At 43.4% G+C, this 15,024-nt stretch overlaps 1 protein-coding gene across 1 annotated transcript in view; it reads right to left on the bottom strand.

Moving 5' to 3' along the window:
* The window catches only part of DHX33 (DEAH-box helicase 33), a 153,267-nt gene extending 140,317 nt beyond the window's left edge, over positions 1–12,950 (bottom strand). The window contains exon 1 of the mRNA XM_086950277.1: positions 12,581–12,950. Coding sequence (XP_086806403.1) covers positions 12,581–12,791 — 211 coding nt within the window. The 5' untranslated portion in view covers positions 12,792–12,950. The remainder of the gene's footprint in view (positions 1–12,580) is intronic.
* Between the last annotated feature and the right edge of the window lie 2,074 nt (positions 12,951–15,024).

The raw sequence follows: 15,024 nt of genomic DNA, 5'->3' as shown, positions 1-15,024 counted from the left end.
TGAATGGATGGATGCCTGGATCATGGTACTATCTGACTCTTAGATAGCATATGTGTATCTAGAGAAAGTAGACGGAAACTGGATGAACTAAGTGTTACTTTGAAGAGCATGTAACACCGCACCCGCACGTCCGGCCCAGTGTAGGAAAGGCAAGGAAAAGAAGTTGTAATATTGTCCGAATACTACCATGAATAGTAGCAGTAGTTTGTATTGCAAGCACAGCATATATCCGGCTATTACGATGGCCACTCACTACCTCTGTTAATAAGTTTAGTAGAACTCGGTCATTCATGTGTGGATGTATCACTGTTCACTCAATAAAAAGCAAAGCACCTAAAGTCATCCCATATGTAAGCAAATACATACCATGTGCAGTGATAGATAATCAGATTATTTATCTTCTTCATTTTCCTTTTCTAGTATTCATTGGCACTGTATGGTGAAAGTTAAATTAATTAAGCAGTAGCCCTTGTAACAGAGTATTCTCCGTGCCACCCGTAACAGAAAAGTAAGAGCATCACCACCTGCATGTACTGGACCGGTACAGTAACGCAAGTCTGTCTCACTCATCATGGCGGGCGTCTGTTTTTCTCGGGTGCAAGTTGACTGCGCTGGCATTATGCCGGTTTGCAGAAGTTAACGTACCAATTTTGCTAAACAAGAGAGAAGAAGAAGATTAAGACTGGTGTACTGTCATAGTCGACTCTAATGGAGTGAGTCCATAGTGCTCGTAGAATTGATTCCTTAAACACCCACTAATGTTAGAGCAAGGATGAAGAAGTGGGAGAATAGATAGATACTGGCCACAATAGTTATGTACTGCGCTTGCAAGTTGGTAGTTCTACTGTGACAACTTTCTGCTGAATCATTTTGTGTTAATCTTAAAGAGCATTGGTTACAGACTATGTCTTTCTTTCTTCATATAGATGCTCCTTCCAAACCAACACGGAAGGAGCTGGCTAAAAGGGCCTGGCAACGGAGGCTGGAGGCCACTGTCGCCGAATATCGGCGGCTGGTGGCCCAGGAGCAGGAGGATACAGAGTACGTCGACAACATCCACAGCGACACCTGTATCCTCCTCCGCGCTCCCTGGGTCAGCCGGTCAGCGCAGCAGGTCTCCAGCGGTACGAAGCCGGGATACCGCAGCCACCCGCCACCGCCGAGCAGCAAAGAAATCAGCTGCCCCCCACAGCAGTTGCAAAAAAAGGATGCACCGCCTTTTCCTCAGGGTGTCCTACCTCGAGCAGGAGCTCCTCAACACCAAAACCCTGCTCGAGACCCTCCGCAAGGAGCATGCCGACCTGGCCCGAAAAGTCAACAGCAGCCAGCAGTAGGAGGAGACTGTCCCTTGTCCATTTTTTAAAGACTTCTGGGGGTTGGGAATTGGGAGTTGGGTTTTCTACTTTTTTGGACTTTGTTTTCACGGACATTCGTTGGGGTTCGTGAGGGGGAGTGGGTTGGGTGTTGCCGGAGATTATTTATGTTAGGGATATATAAATATACTTTAAACTTTATCTTAGCATACGTGTTTTTTACTGCTTTTGAGGCTGGTGGGTGGGGGTTTAACAGTCCTGAAACTTAAGTGGCATCTTGATTCAAGTTGTGTAAGTACTAATGGCCCAAATGTTTTCAAAAGTAAGTGCCTCTCACAGAGTAAGTGAATTCAATAGTCCTAGGACCGTCAGTCTCTCGTCTCTCCTAATACTCCATTATACTACCTCCCCCAAAACGCTTATCTTACCTGTAATTTGTGTTTGGAAATAGGGCTAAGCACAGGGCTGGCTGCACGCGAAATGGGGATTAAGGTTAGCAATCGTGGGCGGATGAAATGTCATCATTGCCGTGGTACTTGTGGTGTTACACAGTGGCAGTTGCAGCATCTGGAAAAAAAAAAGAAAATTAAACCTTGTTTGTCCTTACCGTAGCATTAGAACGGTACGATAGAGAATATAGCAGGTGACAGTACACTAGAACAGTGCCACAATGTAGCCTAACAAATGGTAAAGTATTGAAAGTATAACTAGTACTTGCAATGAATTTCTTTGACATTGGCTACTACTATAAGAAATAGTACTGAAGGTGAAAGACACAGCAGCGTAATAATTTGCCACGTCTAGGAGGAGGATGTTCTTGATGACCAATCAAGTTGATGGCGCACATGAAAATCTGCTTTCATTTGCCAATAGTGACTCAGTGTTAAGCTGAGTAAGAATATATCCTCGGATTCCTTCACCAGCCTGTTGCTATGACCTTATCCTCCCCAGCAAGTGTGTGGAATTATTGCTGTCATTTAGTCACACATCAATCAAAACCACACAGCCCGGGGGAAGAGGGTAAGGGTTTGGAAAATGGATGGGAATGGGGGTTTTTGGGAAAGTTTTGTTGAAAGAAAAAAAAAAGCACAGCATGGACAAACAATAATTGAAGATAAACAAATCTTTGGGTACAAAGCTAACCATAAATCTTTTAAGTGACATAAAGGAAGTGCATGCACTACTACATGCATCGTTACTGAAAAGTAAGTAGTACTTTCGACAACCGTGAATGAAAGAATGCAACAGTACAGGGCTGCAGTAATAATTATGCGTTTTCACTTGCACTCTGCACTCAGAGAAACACTTCTTACAAAAATTAGGTTTAAAAAATAGCAGAAGTAAAACCTATAGAATGGCTCTAGGGATGAATTTAGAAGCAGAGATCAAATAAATGCAGAGTCACACTCATAGAAGTTCACAGCAATAACATCACTTAATAGATAATTAGAAAAGAACGGATACTGTATCTGTATGTTGTAGTTGTCCTGTTGAATTTGGTAAGTTGCATGCATCCAACCATTCCTCTTATTAGCGGGACTCCTCCATTCCATCTGACGCTCCGTCCATCAATGTTGGTGACCAGAAGACAGCCTGTCTACTACCTGCCTAGCGGATGCTGAATTGCGGCTTGCTAATGTGAAGCCTGACTTCATCCTTTTTTTCCCATTGCACAGGCTGAAACCCGGCCTGTAATTATTGATGGAAAAAAAGAAAGTGATATTAGAACACCACTGACAAATAAATATAAGGTATGTACGCTGTGTAGTACAAAAAGTCACACTTTGAGTTTCCTAATAGACAGTACAATATTTTTGAAAGTGCGTACTCTGAGTATCCTTTAGAAGGATAAATAAGTATGGGCGAATTAATTTAGCGGATCTTTCCCCTCAAGCTAGGTGTACTGTAAACTGTGTTTTACAACAAAATTAGACCTTCCCAGCAGTGCTCCCAGACCCTTACTAAACCCAGTCTCAAAAATGTAGAAGACCCCCAATCAGATCTCCAAAATCGAGGCCTAGTAGAAAATGGTGACAAAACGTACTTTGAAAGTAAAGTAGGCCCAAATCCCCCCTTACACACCATGGATTGTATTCAAACCACTTGCAAGCAAGCAAAAGTATCCATACCCAGCATCGCTCCAAGACTCGCAAACCCCCCCACCCAAACACATGCAATACAATACTGCTAATCCTAACGAGCCCTAAGTTAAAAATAGTGGCAAACGCTTTCTTTAACTAGGCCAAATCCCCCCTTTCCCACCATGGGTTTTCTTCAAACCACTTGCAACCAAAATTACACATTCCCACAAGTGCTCTAAGACCCCAGAACTCAGTTGCAAAAATCTAGAACACCCCGAAACACATGCAATCCTACTGCTAGTGCTAACCCTAACGAGCCCTAAGTTAATGTGCCAAAACGCTTTTCAGCATGGATTTTCTCCAAACCACTTTTATCCGGTATTAGACCTTCCCAGCAATGCCCCAAGACCTGCAAACCCACCCACAAAAAAATCAGAACACCCCCATACAGGCAAAAAGCAAAAATGGGCCTACTACCTGGAATTCAGTACAAATACGCTGTGCAGCTAGGCCCCAACTCCCCTTTTCCACCATGGATTTCCTGAAAAACAAATGCAATCAACATTAGACTGTGCCAGCAGTGCTCCCAGACCCGAAAACCCACCCACAACAACCTAAAAGCCCGCCAAACAGCACCCCAAAGACAGGCAAGTGATCAAAAGCGCAAAATCTTTTTCTGCTCCGATTTTCTCCAAACCACTTTTATCCGGTAATAGACCTTCCCAGCAATGGCCCCAGACCCGTCAACTCACCCGCAAAGAAGTAGAACACCCCCACAAGTGCAGAGTCTTTCTTCATTGGGCGTAATCCAGCCATCTGCTTTGAGGGAAATAGGAGTCTGGAGGAGGAGGATAGAGGAGCATGTTCTTGTGAACTTGTGAACCTGAGGAATGCAGACTGCGGCACCTTCAAATCAATAAGCAAACAAGTGAAGACAGTTCTGCTGATGGGCTTGTTTTTGTGATTAGGTGATTAAAGTTTTTTTTTATATAGATTTTGCAAAACAAAGAAAGACAGACACACAAGAATAAAAGTGAATAAGGACGAAAAAGAAAGTTCGTGATTCATTGACTCATTTTCAGGGATCGGTGTCAGGGAAGAAGAGCTCGTCCTCATACTCTGCGAATTCAGGCAGGAGTAGGTCATCTAACAGAGAAGAACTTCCCTCATCTAAGTTGGTGTTGGTGTCCTCATCGTCTTCTTCCTGCATGTATTCTCGTATTTTGTAATCTGGTGGTATGAGGTGCTGATTCATTTTGATCATTGTTAACCTCTCCACATTTTTGGGCGAGAGGAGGGTCCTTTTGCAAGTTACAATACCACCAGCAGCACTGAAAACACATTCAGAAGACACGCTTGCGAGTGGGCAAGACAAGTAATTTATAGCCAGGTTGGTGATCTCTGGCCACAATTTTCTTTTCCCATGCCAATATGCCAATGGGTCATCATGAACATAGACCTCTGTTGAGTCATTCAGATAGTCCTGCACCATCGACTCAAGGTTCTCCACGGTTCCTCCACTTTGCTTACTTTTTGCTGGGACCTTTTGAGAAGCAAACCCAAGCTGAGTTAGCCAATCCTCTTCTTCACACAATGTTACAGTTGTGTCTGGTGCAGATGATCCGGTTGCTGGTGTCTAACGGCTGAGAGGGAAAATCACTCACTTCTGCCACAGCCACAGATGCAGAAGTGGATTCTTTTGACTCTGGATGGCCTGCTGATGCTGATGTACTGCCTTTTCCTTCAATTTCCTGCCGTTCTTTTTCAAACCTCCTGGCTGCCACAGCTAGACAATGTTTTTACTTTGTAACTTCTGCGTCATCAAAAGGAAAGAATACTCTGCCTGCCAGTGCCTTTTTGTATCGTGGATCCAGAATAGTAGCACAAATCTAATGCTGTTCTGTGTGGATCTTTTGAAGACGTTCATCGCAAAGTATGCGCTCTAATAACTTCTCCGCCAACTCAAATGCTTGTTCCTTTTCTTCATCATTTTGAAACGTAGAACACACCGCCTTCAGTTGGTGCTCTAGCATGCTCAACAATGGGATAGCTTTCCCCAAATTACAGTCCTCCCAGCTGACTACACGCGTGAAGACCTCAAAAGGACGAAGCATGTCTGTCAGGCTTTGAACTGGCTTCCATTGCTCCACATGTTTCCTCAGGTCCTTCATAGCTGCACCCTGTGTAAAGAAATACTGATCGACTACCGCACACTGCTCAAACAGATGCTTAAGCATGTAGAAGGTTGAGTTCCAACGTGTTGCCACCTCCTGGATGAGTGCTTTCACTGGCAGTTAATGTTGCAGGAAACTCAGCTGCTTCCGGGCCTTAAAAGAATGGTTGAAATGTGTGCACATTCTTCGGCAGGTGGTCAGTAACTCGCACACTGGACTTTCTTCACTCAAGAATTTTTTAACAACCAGGTTTATACAGTGAGCCAAATACAGCACTCTGAAATAGTTACCCATATCCATGGCCTTAACTACATTGGCGCCATTATCCGTGGAAACATAACCAATCATGCGTTTTCTTGGGGACAGCCATTGTAACACCTTTGTCTTAAACGCATGCAAAATGTTTTCTCCTGTATGACTTTTCTCCATGCCAAACATGGCTAGTGTTGCATGTCTCCGAGCAGCTTTAAAAACGTTGTCAGGGTCAACACCTGCTCTTAGCTTTGCTTTAACCCCTAAAAAAGAGACCCAGTGTGCAGTGATGCACATGTAATCAACGGCTTTTCTACGTTGTGCACTTGCAGCACCACTAATTGAGGAAATGGAGGTCGAGGCGGATGGAGGTCCATTCTGGCGAGAAAATATGGAAGCGGTAGGTGGTGGTGTACTAGTTGACTGCATTGGTGGTGGTCCCATTGCCACGTCGACAACATCACGCTCAGCAGCATTTCGGGCTAGGGTAAAAATGTCTGTTTGCTGCATGCCCGCTGAGGCTGGAGTGGCGTGTATGATGACTGCGTCGTCGTTGTGAGAGTCTTCATCAGCAGGAGTACGCGACACTTCTTGTTCAGCGTCATCATCACACTCCATAAGTACGAGATTTTCGGGGACCTTCCTTTTACGCTTAGCTACCTTTGTCAGATCATGGTGTGCCTCACTCTCAGACGGCTGTGGTGGTTCCCAATTGTCATCCATATCATCAGAAGGAAGGGGGCTTGAAGAAGATGTAGACAACATCCTTGATCTTTTCCTTCGTAGGGATCTGGAAGACAATGAATGATCAGGAGGAGTGGCTTCTTCAAATGATACCTCAGCTTGAATGTCGATTTCCTGATGTGCCCCTACTTCGGGAGGAACAACTATTGTGGGCACTTGTGCCGCTCCATGCACCTCTGCTTGCGCATCTCCTTGCGCTGCCTCTCCTTCCACATGTACTTGGGCTTGTACTTGCACATGTGGTTGTTGTTGCGGCTGTGGTGGTTGAACACTTGTCAGATGAGTTACAACAACCTGTGTTAATTGAGGGATGCTGCTACTCTCTTGCGATGAGCCAACATCACTGGTCGATGGTGATTGAACAACTAGATTGGCTGCCTCTGCAGCACTCAAGGGCTTGGACTTAAGTTGGCGTGGTGGTGGTGGCACAGTCCAATGGAGCGGGGGTGCTGCTCCCAGCTTGGTCCCCAGCAGACCCCGCTGCTGCTGAAGGCGTACTATTTTTTTTCCCCAAAAAATGCGGCGGTCGGCACACCAGTCTCTTTGGTAAGTGGCGCCACTTGCTTCTTCTGCTCCTTTCTGGCAACTTTCTTGCTAGAGGAGCTACGGGCAACTTTTTTTGGGGCCATCTTCTTCAGATGTCAGAACTTCAGTCCGCAGTTGCACAAGTTGCAGAGTTCTCTGTGGCCACACGTGACATTGTGCTGCACACACCGCAGCAGGACTTGTTCCTGGCACTGATGAGGAACGATGAGGCTGATGATTCGTCTTTCTGCACCTAAAAGCAAACGAAGCCAGAGGAACATCAGTTAAATAAATGTTGCATATGTAGCGCTTCAATTAATAGTTTGCAAGAAAGCATTTTTATTATACCCACCCCCCAAAATGGAAAGACCAATAAAATGCACCACTGACAGAGTACCCCTGGGCATAATGGATGAAAGCATGGCAGACTGGGTGCAGGCCTATTGCACAACAAAGCACACTGCCGGGCTTTAAAATGGCCCCTAGACCCCCACCACATGGCTAGGCCCTGCCTGTACCAGTCCTCAAAATGGCCCCCACCCACATGGACAGGCCCCATCACCACCCCCAAAAACTGTAATGCCCCAAACAAACTTACTTGTGAAACTTCTAATCCAAAAGTGATCTAAAGAAAGTCAAAAAGGCCTCAAATCCAAATATCCAGCAGCATCCACAGAAAGTAATCCTTCCAGTTCAAGATCCAAATCAAAGTGACCAGCACATGAAGAAAGCACTGGGAGGAGCCTGCTGGACAGGAACAGGAAGTTGGAGATTGTGGGGCACATCCTTCCTCCCACACCCCAAATGGACTCCTTGCAAAAAAACGTGCAGGCAAATGTCAACCTGAGGAGTTATTCTGATAAAAATCATCATTTTCAGAAGGTTTATGCTGCTTGCTGGTGGATTTTTTGTGCAGAATTGCACATTTTGCAATTTCGCGAGTGCGAGATTGTTGCTGCCCGCCGCATCTACGTGTTCGCAATTGCGAGCTCCCGCGATGCGTGATCACAGCGTACTCGCGTTGACAAACTCTCGCTGTGCAAGGTGGCAAGCCATGATGACGGATCCCGCAGCAAGATCCAAAATGGCGCAGCACACGCAAAACATGGAGAAAAACAACTCTGCAAACGCTGAATAACGGTAAGTGAACGCCGCGCGCCGCAATATTGTATCACCAAGCAAAAAAAATCCGCTGCGTGCGAATTTGCGAACTTTCGGCAAATTCGCGGATTGCAAATTTGCCGAAAATCCACAAATTCCACGAGCGGAACGGATTTCATACCCATGCTTAATAATTACGCAGTCATCTTCAGGACTCAGAATTCCAATGAGCGTCACAAACAGTTCTATTTACAAGCACTTACGCAGCGCTGAGATGCCCCTGGATAGCCATGCGCTATATAAGAGCATATCCATATCCATTTGAACGTTGAAGAAAATTCCGAGCAGTATGCAGAAGAATTTCCAAGGATTGTTAAACAGACAAGTCAAATTTATTCAAATCCACGAGGATGCCTTAAATCAATTCTCTGCATCCATTTTCATGGGGAGGAAAGTGAATCCATCAGCGGTGAACCAATCACCAAAGGACTTCCATCCAGCAATAGGCAAAAATATCCGTATTGGGTCCGCACAGAAGCAGCGTTTGCAAACTCTTAGGCAAAACAGTTCAATCCCCCCATTATTCCTTAAGAAAATAAATGAACGAGTGAGAGCATGCAAATGAAGGTTTTCGTGGTGTCAGTTTACCTAGAAGCAAAATGCACATTTTACTGAAAATCAGATATATTACCACATCCCGACGTTTAAATAGCCTCACCGGGGAGCAGGCAGCCGAGGAATAAGCACACAGTACACGTGTACCCTTCTCGTCAAATTACACACACACTTAATATGCAAGACTGCCACCACATTCATTAAGCAGTGTTACCTGGATTCTACCTGGGACATGTTTCAGTCAGCGTACTGTTCTTTTAAGGTGCTCACCATTTTTTTCGAGACATGCTGTATTCAGAATATGTGAATGAAGCTCCGCCTCTTTCCTGCCCATCTTTTTAATTGGCTCCTGTCCCTGTCCTTTGTAAATGATGGCTTTTCATTGGTTATTAGGCTTTGTAGTGACTCCCTAGTAACTCCCTGTGTCTTTTTGTTAACTCCCATGAGGGCACCCCCATTACATGTGTTTGTACTCCATAGGATTTAATTACAACCTCAAGGCACTATTAAAGGCCTTCAAACTGGTCACTCACTTGGTCCTAAAGAAGGTTTACTTTACTCGCTAGCACATTTCACATTTATGTTAGACCTTCTATAAATTTGCCTTCATTCACTCCACATAGAGTACAGCCTAATCCAGAATTAATATAATAATTATTTTGTCATATTTCAAAGCTACTAATTGTATATATTGATGTACTGTGGTACTGTCTTCCATGCAATGCATTAGGGGTTAAGTGAATTTACCATATCTTCAAAGGTTATGAGGCTCACTAGGGATATCTAAGCACAGCTTGCAGTGCTGCAACTATACATCTCACATTTATATTAGACCTTCTATACATTCCCCTTCATCATCTCCACATAGAGTACAACCTAATCTGGAATTAATATAATAATTCTTTTGTCACATTTCAAAGCTACTAATTGTATATATTTAAAAGTACTGTCTTCCATGCATTGCATTATGGGTAGGGTGGATTTACCATATCTTCAAAGTTTATGATGCTCACTAGGAACATCTAGGCGCAGCTTGCGGTATTGGCAGTGCTGGTGCCTTCCTTACTAGGGACCTCTAGGAGCAGCTTGCGGTACTGGCAGTGCTGGGGCCTTGCTATCTAGGGACCTCTAGGAACTGCTTGCAGTACTACACCCTACCAATCTTACATTTATATTACACCTTCTATAAATGTATGTACTGTCTTCCATGCAATGCATTATAGGTAGGGTGGATTTACCATATCTTCAAAGTTTGTGATGCTCAATAGGGAAATCTAGGTGCAGCTTGAGGAACTGCACCTACACATCTCACATTTATATCAGACCTTCTATAAATTTCCCTTCATCCGCTCCACATAGAGTACAACTTAATCAGAATCAATCTAGGTGCAGCTTGTGGTGCTGCACCTACACAACTATGTTAGACCTTCTGTAAATTTCCCTCCATCAGCTCCACATACTGTACAACCTAATCTGAAAAGAATATAATAATTATTTTGTCACATTTCAAAGCTACTAAATGTATATATTGAATGTACTGTGGTACTGTCTTCCATGCAATGCATTATGGGTAGGGTAGAGTTACCATATCTTCAAAGTTTACAATGGTCACTAGGGACATCTAGGCGCAGTTTGCGGTACGGGCAGTGCTGGTGCCTTGCTTACTAGGGACCTGTAGGAGCAGCTTGCGGTACTGGCAGTGCTGGTGCCTTGCTCACTAGGGACTTTCAGGAGCAGTTTGCGGAAGTACACCTACCACATCTCACATTTATATTAGACCTTAAATACATTTCCCTTCATCAGCTCCACATAAGGGTACAACCGAACCTAATCTGGGATGATTATAATTCTTTTGTCACATTTCAAAACTATTAATTGTATTTATGAACATAGTTATATGAATATACATATGGTACTGTCTTGCATGCAATGCATTATGGGTAGGGTGGATTTACCATATCTACAAAGTTTATGATGCTCACTAGGGACCTCTAGGAGCAGCTTCAAGCAGTGCTGGTGCCTTGCTCACTAGGTAGCGCTAGGAGCAGCTTGTGGTACTGCACAGAGACATACATTGCTGGTCTCTGGATCACTATGCAATAATTTGCAATGCACTAGGTCTTGCATTGCTGAAAGTATGAGCTATTGGGATTGCATTATTATTTGCAACACCAATACCTCAAACTATCAGTAATGCAAGACCTATTGCATTACAAATGCTTGTTATTCATTGGGGTTGTTTCATGTACCCTGTTCAAAGGCTACTGCCGAACACAAACACACACCGCTTAAAGACCAACAATGGCGCAGTATTTACTTAGCGAAGGCTGTTCATCATTAATGAAATACACGCACATCATAGGATGCCCATCAGTATTGGAAGTATGCCCCTGTTGGGAAAGCTTACCTCGTTTAGCGGCTCAGCCAGTCAAGAATTTCAAAATTTCCTGTATGTCCCTGTCGCTCTAGTGCAACATCTACTGCTAAAGCCCGGAGACAAATTAGCTAGGTGCACCATACACACAAAGTCATTATTATTAGCGGAGCTGCTTACTCTAAGCTGAGACAGCTTTGGCCAGGAGGTGCTTCTTGGACTCATAGCACATACACAATACCACCCAGCTTATGCCCGTTTCCAGGTGGAATAGTCTGCTAAAACAGTTTCCATTTATTTACGGCTGAAAAGAATGACTACGAGTAAAATAAAGTGCTGCAAAAACGAGGCCTGTGACGGTTACTTGGCAGCCTTCTCTTCCACCCCAAATACTTTCTCTATTGATGAGGGAAACTATCCCGAAACCCGGGCCATGCCTTGGGTCTAGAGATCTTGGGAACAATAAGTACTTACTTACACCAACCTTGGTGTACCACTTACGAACTTTGTGTCAACTCTTCATACTTCACGCACTACGAATACCAGAGTGCAGAGGGGAGATACGGAGGAGGGGCTAGCGGTGTGCGATCCATCTTTGTTTTCTACTAAAGGGCTCCCATGAGCCTATTAATAACAAGCCCATGTTCGAAAATTGGGGTTCCCTTGTTTTCTCATTATACGCCAACAAAAAGCAGGGCATGAATTAAGAGCAAAAGAAAATACAAAAGTGGTATGCTGGAATCTTTTCCAATACTTTTGTTAGTCTCCAGCACTCCTGCCTTCAAATGTATGTTGATTTTTCTATTTGTTACTCAACCCCTGATCTCTATTTTCTTTGTTTTGTGTTCCGTTTTGGGTAAAGCCCACAGATCACTAGGTCCTTGTAGAAACCTTAATTTGCATATGGCCCACAAGTGGGGAGAAGAAAATTGTGAATGAAAGAACCACAAGTCAATGGAGGAAGGGAACTAGCTGAAACCCCTCAAGTGTATTATACATATGATTTTAGTAAAATCAAAAGGTTTGCAGATGTGCTCCTTATAAACTAGCAGAATGCTGTCACTCACAGTAAAGTTAGACAACAATTGAAAAAAAGCTAACCCACTGTCCCACTCAATGTGCTCTAGCCCATTCAATATGCTGTAGCAGGCGGGAGGAAATTTGAATGACACAATCACAAACTACCGGAGGAATTTAAACTTGCTGAAAGCCGCTTTAAATCAGTGAAGTATGCATATAATGTTAGTATAATCAAAAGATATCGGCTAGCACCAGACATGAGATTATTCAAATAAAGAAGTAATATAATACAAAAAAACGTGCCGCAGATTTTGCCTTTTCTTGCCGCATAATTTGTTAAACCCTGCCCCATAATTTGGTGCTCCTATTCGTCCCTCTCACCTATGAGTACGGCGCAATCCAGCCCCCGCAGTTGTGCCAGAAGCTGCGGCCGAGCATGAAAAATGGGCAGCTGCCTGCGCTGCACCTCCAGGGGCAAGGTGGGCGGCTTGCGGGGGGTGCCCGTCTGCATGGCCGGATGGCGGGGGAAGGTGAACAGCGGGGAGCCCGCCTTGAACCTCTTGGGCGGAGGGAAACCCGACTCCTGCGGCATGTTCCCAGAACACCTCAGCCCGCTCACCTCGCGGCACCGGGTGTCACGCGAAGCCGCGGCTGAGCGGACCCTTCCGGGCCGCGTCTAACACACTCCGAGGTAAACATACTGGCCATGTCTGGGACACGTGTCCCGGGCTTGTCACTGAATGATGATGTCATCATTTTCCCCACAAGCGTTTTGCAACATAATTTTGTAGCCAGATTCACATGAGAATCCTTATTTCATAAGAGCCCTTTATTCTGCTGAATAATAACGTACTGTAGATTCGCTTGTATGACGAAAACCTGAATCTTTGTGTTTCAATGTAAAGTACGATTCTCATTTAAAGTATGTTTTTCCAACTTCATAAACACACTGTACAGAAATCTAAACGTTTAGACCGTATATTTACAAATTAGAGCCCAATTCAGGCAAGTCTTTATGCAGATCTATGAAATCACTTATTGAAAGATGGCAGACGGAAAGAGTGTATTATGCAGCGCTGCGGCCATCTTGTAATGGTGAATGGACATTCTTTCAGGCGATGTGATGCTAAGGGGAGAGTGTATGGAAACCTGGGGAAGATCATTTAGGGGCACTAACTTCTTCATTTCGGTTGTCCAGAAGAATGTAGTAATTTTGGATTCAGGTGATGTTTAGAATACATCTCGTTTGGTCAGAATCACTAATAAACACTCTCGAATTTCACAGCGAGTTGCTGCTATCGACCATCATGAAAATGTTTCTTGCAACCGAAGTTCTGACAGGATTATAAGAAAACAAAGATGGCATGATGATTATTTAATGTATTCTCATTAGTCCATTTATGTAACTTGATTTTATTTTTACCATCTGACAAGATTATAAGAAAACCAAGATGACATGATGATTATGTAATGTTTACTCATTAGTCAATTTATGTAAGTTGATTTTATTTTTACCAAAAGTGTTTGAGTTATTAAATTCTTATGAACACCTGTTTTTAGTGGAAATTGTGTATATGTGTGTGTGTGTGTGTGTATATATATATATACATTGTTTGTTTCCATTTATCATCATATAGGGAAGGAGATATGTTATGGTAAAGTATAGTCATTAATGATGTAGGTATGTTCTACATTCTACCACTGAATGTTCACTCATGGAATGTGATCTGGCAGTTGCAGCTAGGTCGAGGTCCGTGAGGGTTGCAAATTAATTCTCTTGAATTAAACCTAGATTTAAGCTAACTTGCTTCCGGAGAACTTACTTTTTATCACTTCTAACCTCAGTCTGTGGATACTTTCGCTGCTCCTGAAATCACCTGAGCTATTCAAGCCACTTGCGTTCATGAGGTCACAGGAATCATTGATGTTTCCAGCACCACTCATGTTTCCGGAGGCTTCACATTCTCTCACCTCACCATCATTCATTTCTTTTATATCATCTAACATCCAAATCTTGTTACTTTGTTCTTGCCAGTCTGTATGTTGGCCTTAATCCCCTCATTACACCTGGCCAATTTGCTGAAATGCCACACATTCGCATCAGTGTGTTTTTAGCTGAATTTGTGAGCAATTTGACAACCTGAACTGGACCCACAAACTTCATACTGCCCTTGATTTTCTTATGTGACTCCTTAACCATAACCCAATCACTACAGTTTAACTAAAGTGCCATTATTGCTTACTAACGTTATAGGAATTCCCTCAAGTAAAAATATTGAATTGAAAAATCTTGTCAATGCTTCTGAGGTTACCTCCTTCAAAATGCATCTTCAATGAATATAAAAGCAGAACAATGTAGCAGGTTATGTTATTGGTATTCACAATAGGTCCAAGAATATCAATAGCTAATTCTTCCCACGGCCTTCAGGACACTTGCTAGGCAGTGGTAGGCTAAAAGTGACCTGCACACATTCATGACAACTCCTAACCAATCATCCAGTTTGAATATCAATACCTGGTCACCAATACAAATTTGTAATTCTTTTCTTATTTTGACATTCCCTAAATACCCTTCATGATTAGTTTCTCAAATGTTCTTCCTCAAATTTGCAGGAGGTACCATAGATTCTCTCACTTCTCATTCAAAAACCATTATAATCTCAAAATAGCTCTTTCTGGATTTCCAGAAATTGTCTTATTCCATCTTTCATATGTTTTAGACAGGCCACCCATTAGATAAGTAATTGCACACTTTGTTTAAAACAGAATCCAATTTATGTCCTTCCACCCGTTCTTCCTTAGATATAGCCTCACAATCCACTTTG

Source organism: Lissotriton vulgaris, unplaced genomic scaffold (genome assembly GCF_964263255.1).
Source record: "Lissotriton vulgaris unplaced genomic scaffold, aLisVul1.2 SCAFFOLD_686, whole genome shotgun sequence".
Taxonomy (NCBI): Eukaryota; Metazoa; Chordata; class Amphibia; order Caudata; family Salamandridae; genus Lissotriton; species Lissotriton vulgaris.
The sequence above is the reverse complement of the archived record's forward strand: the minus strand, read 5'-3'. Positions and strand labels throughout refer to the sequence as shown.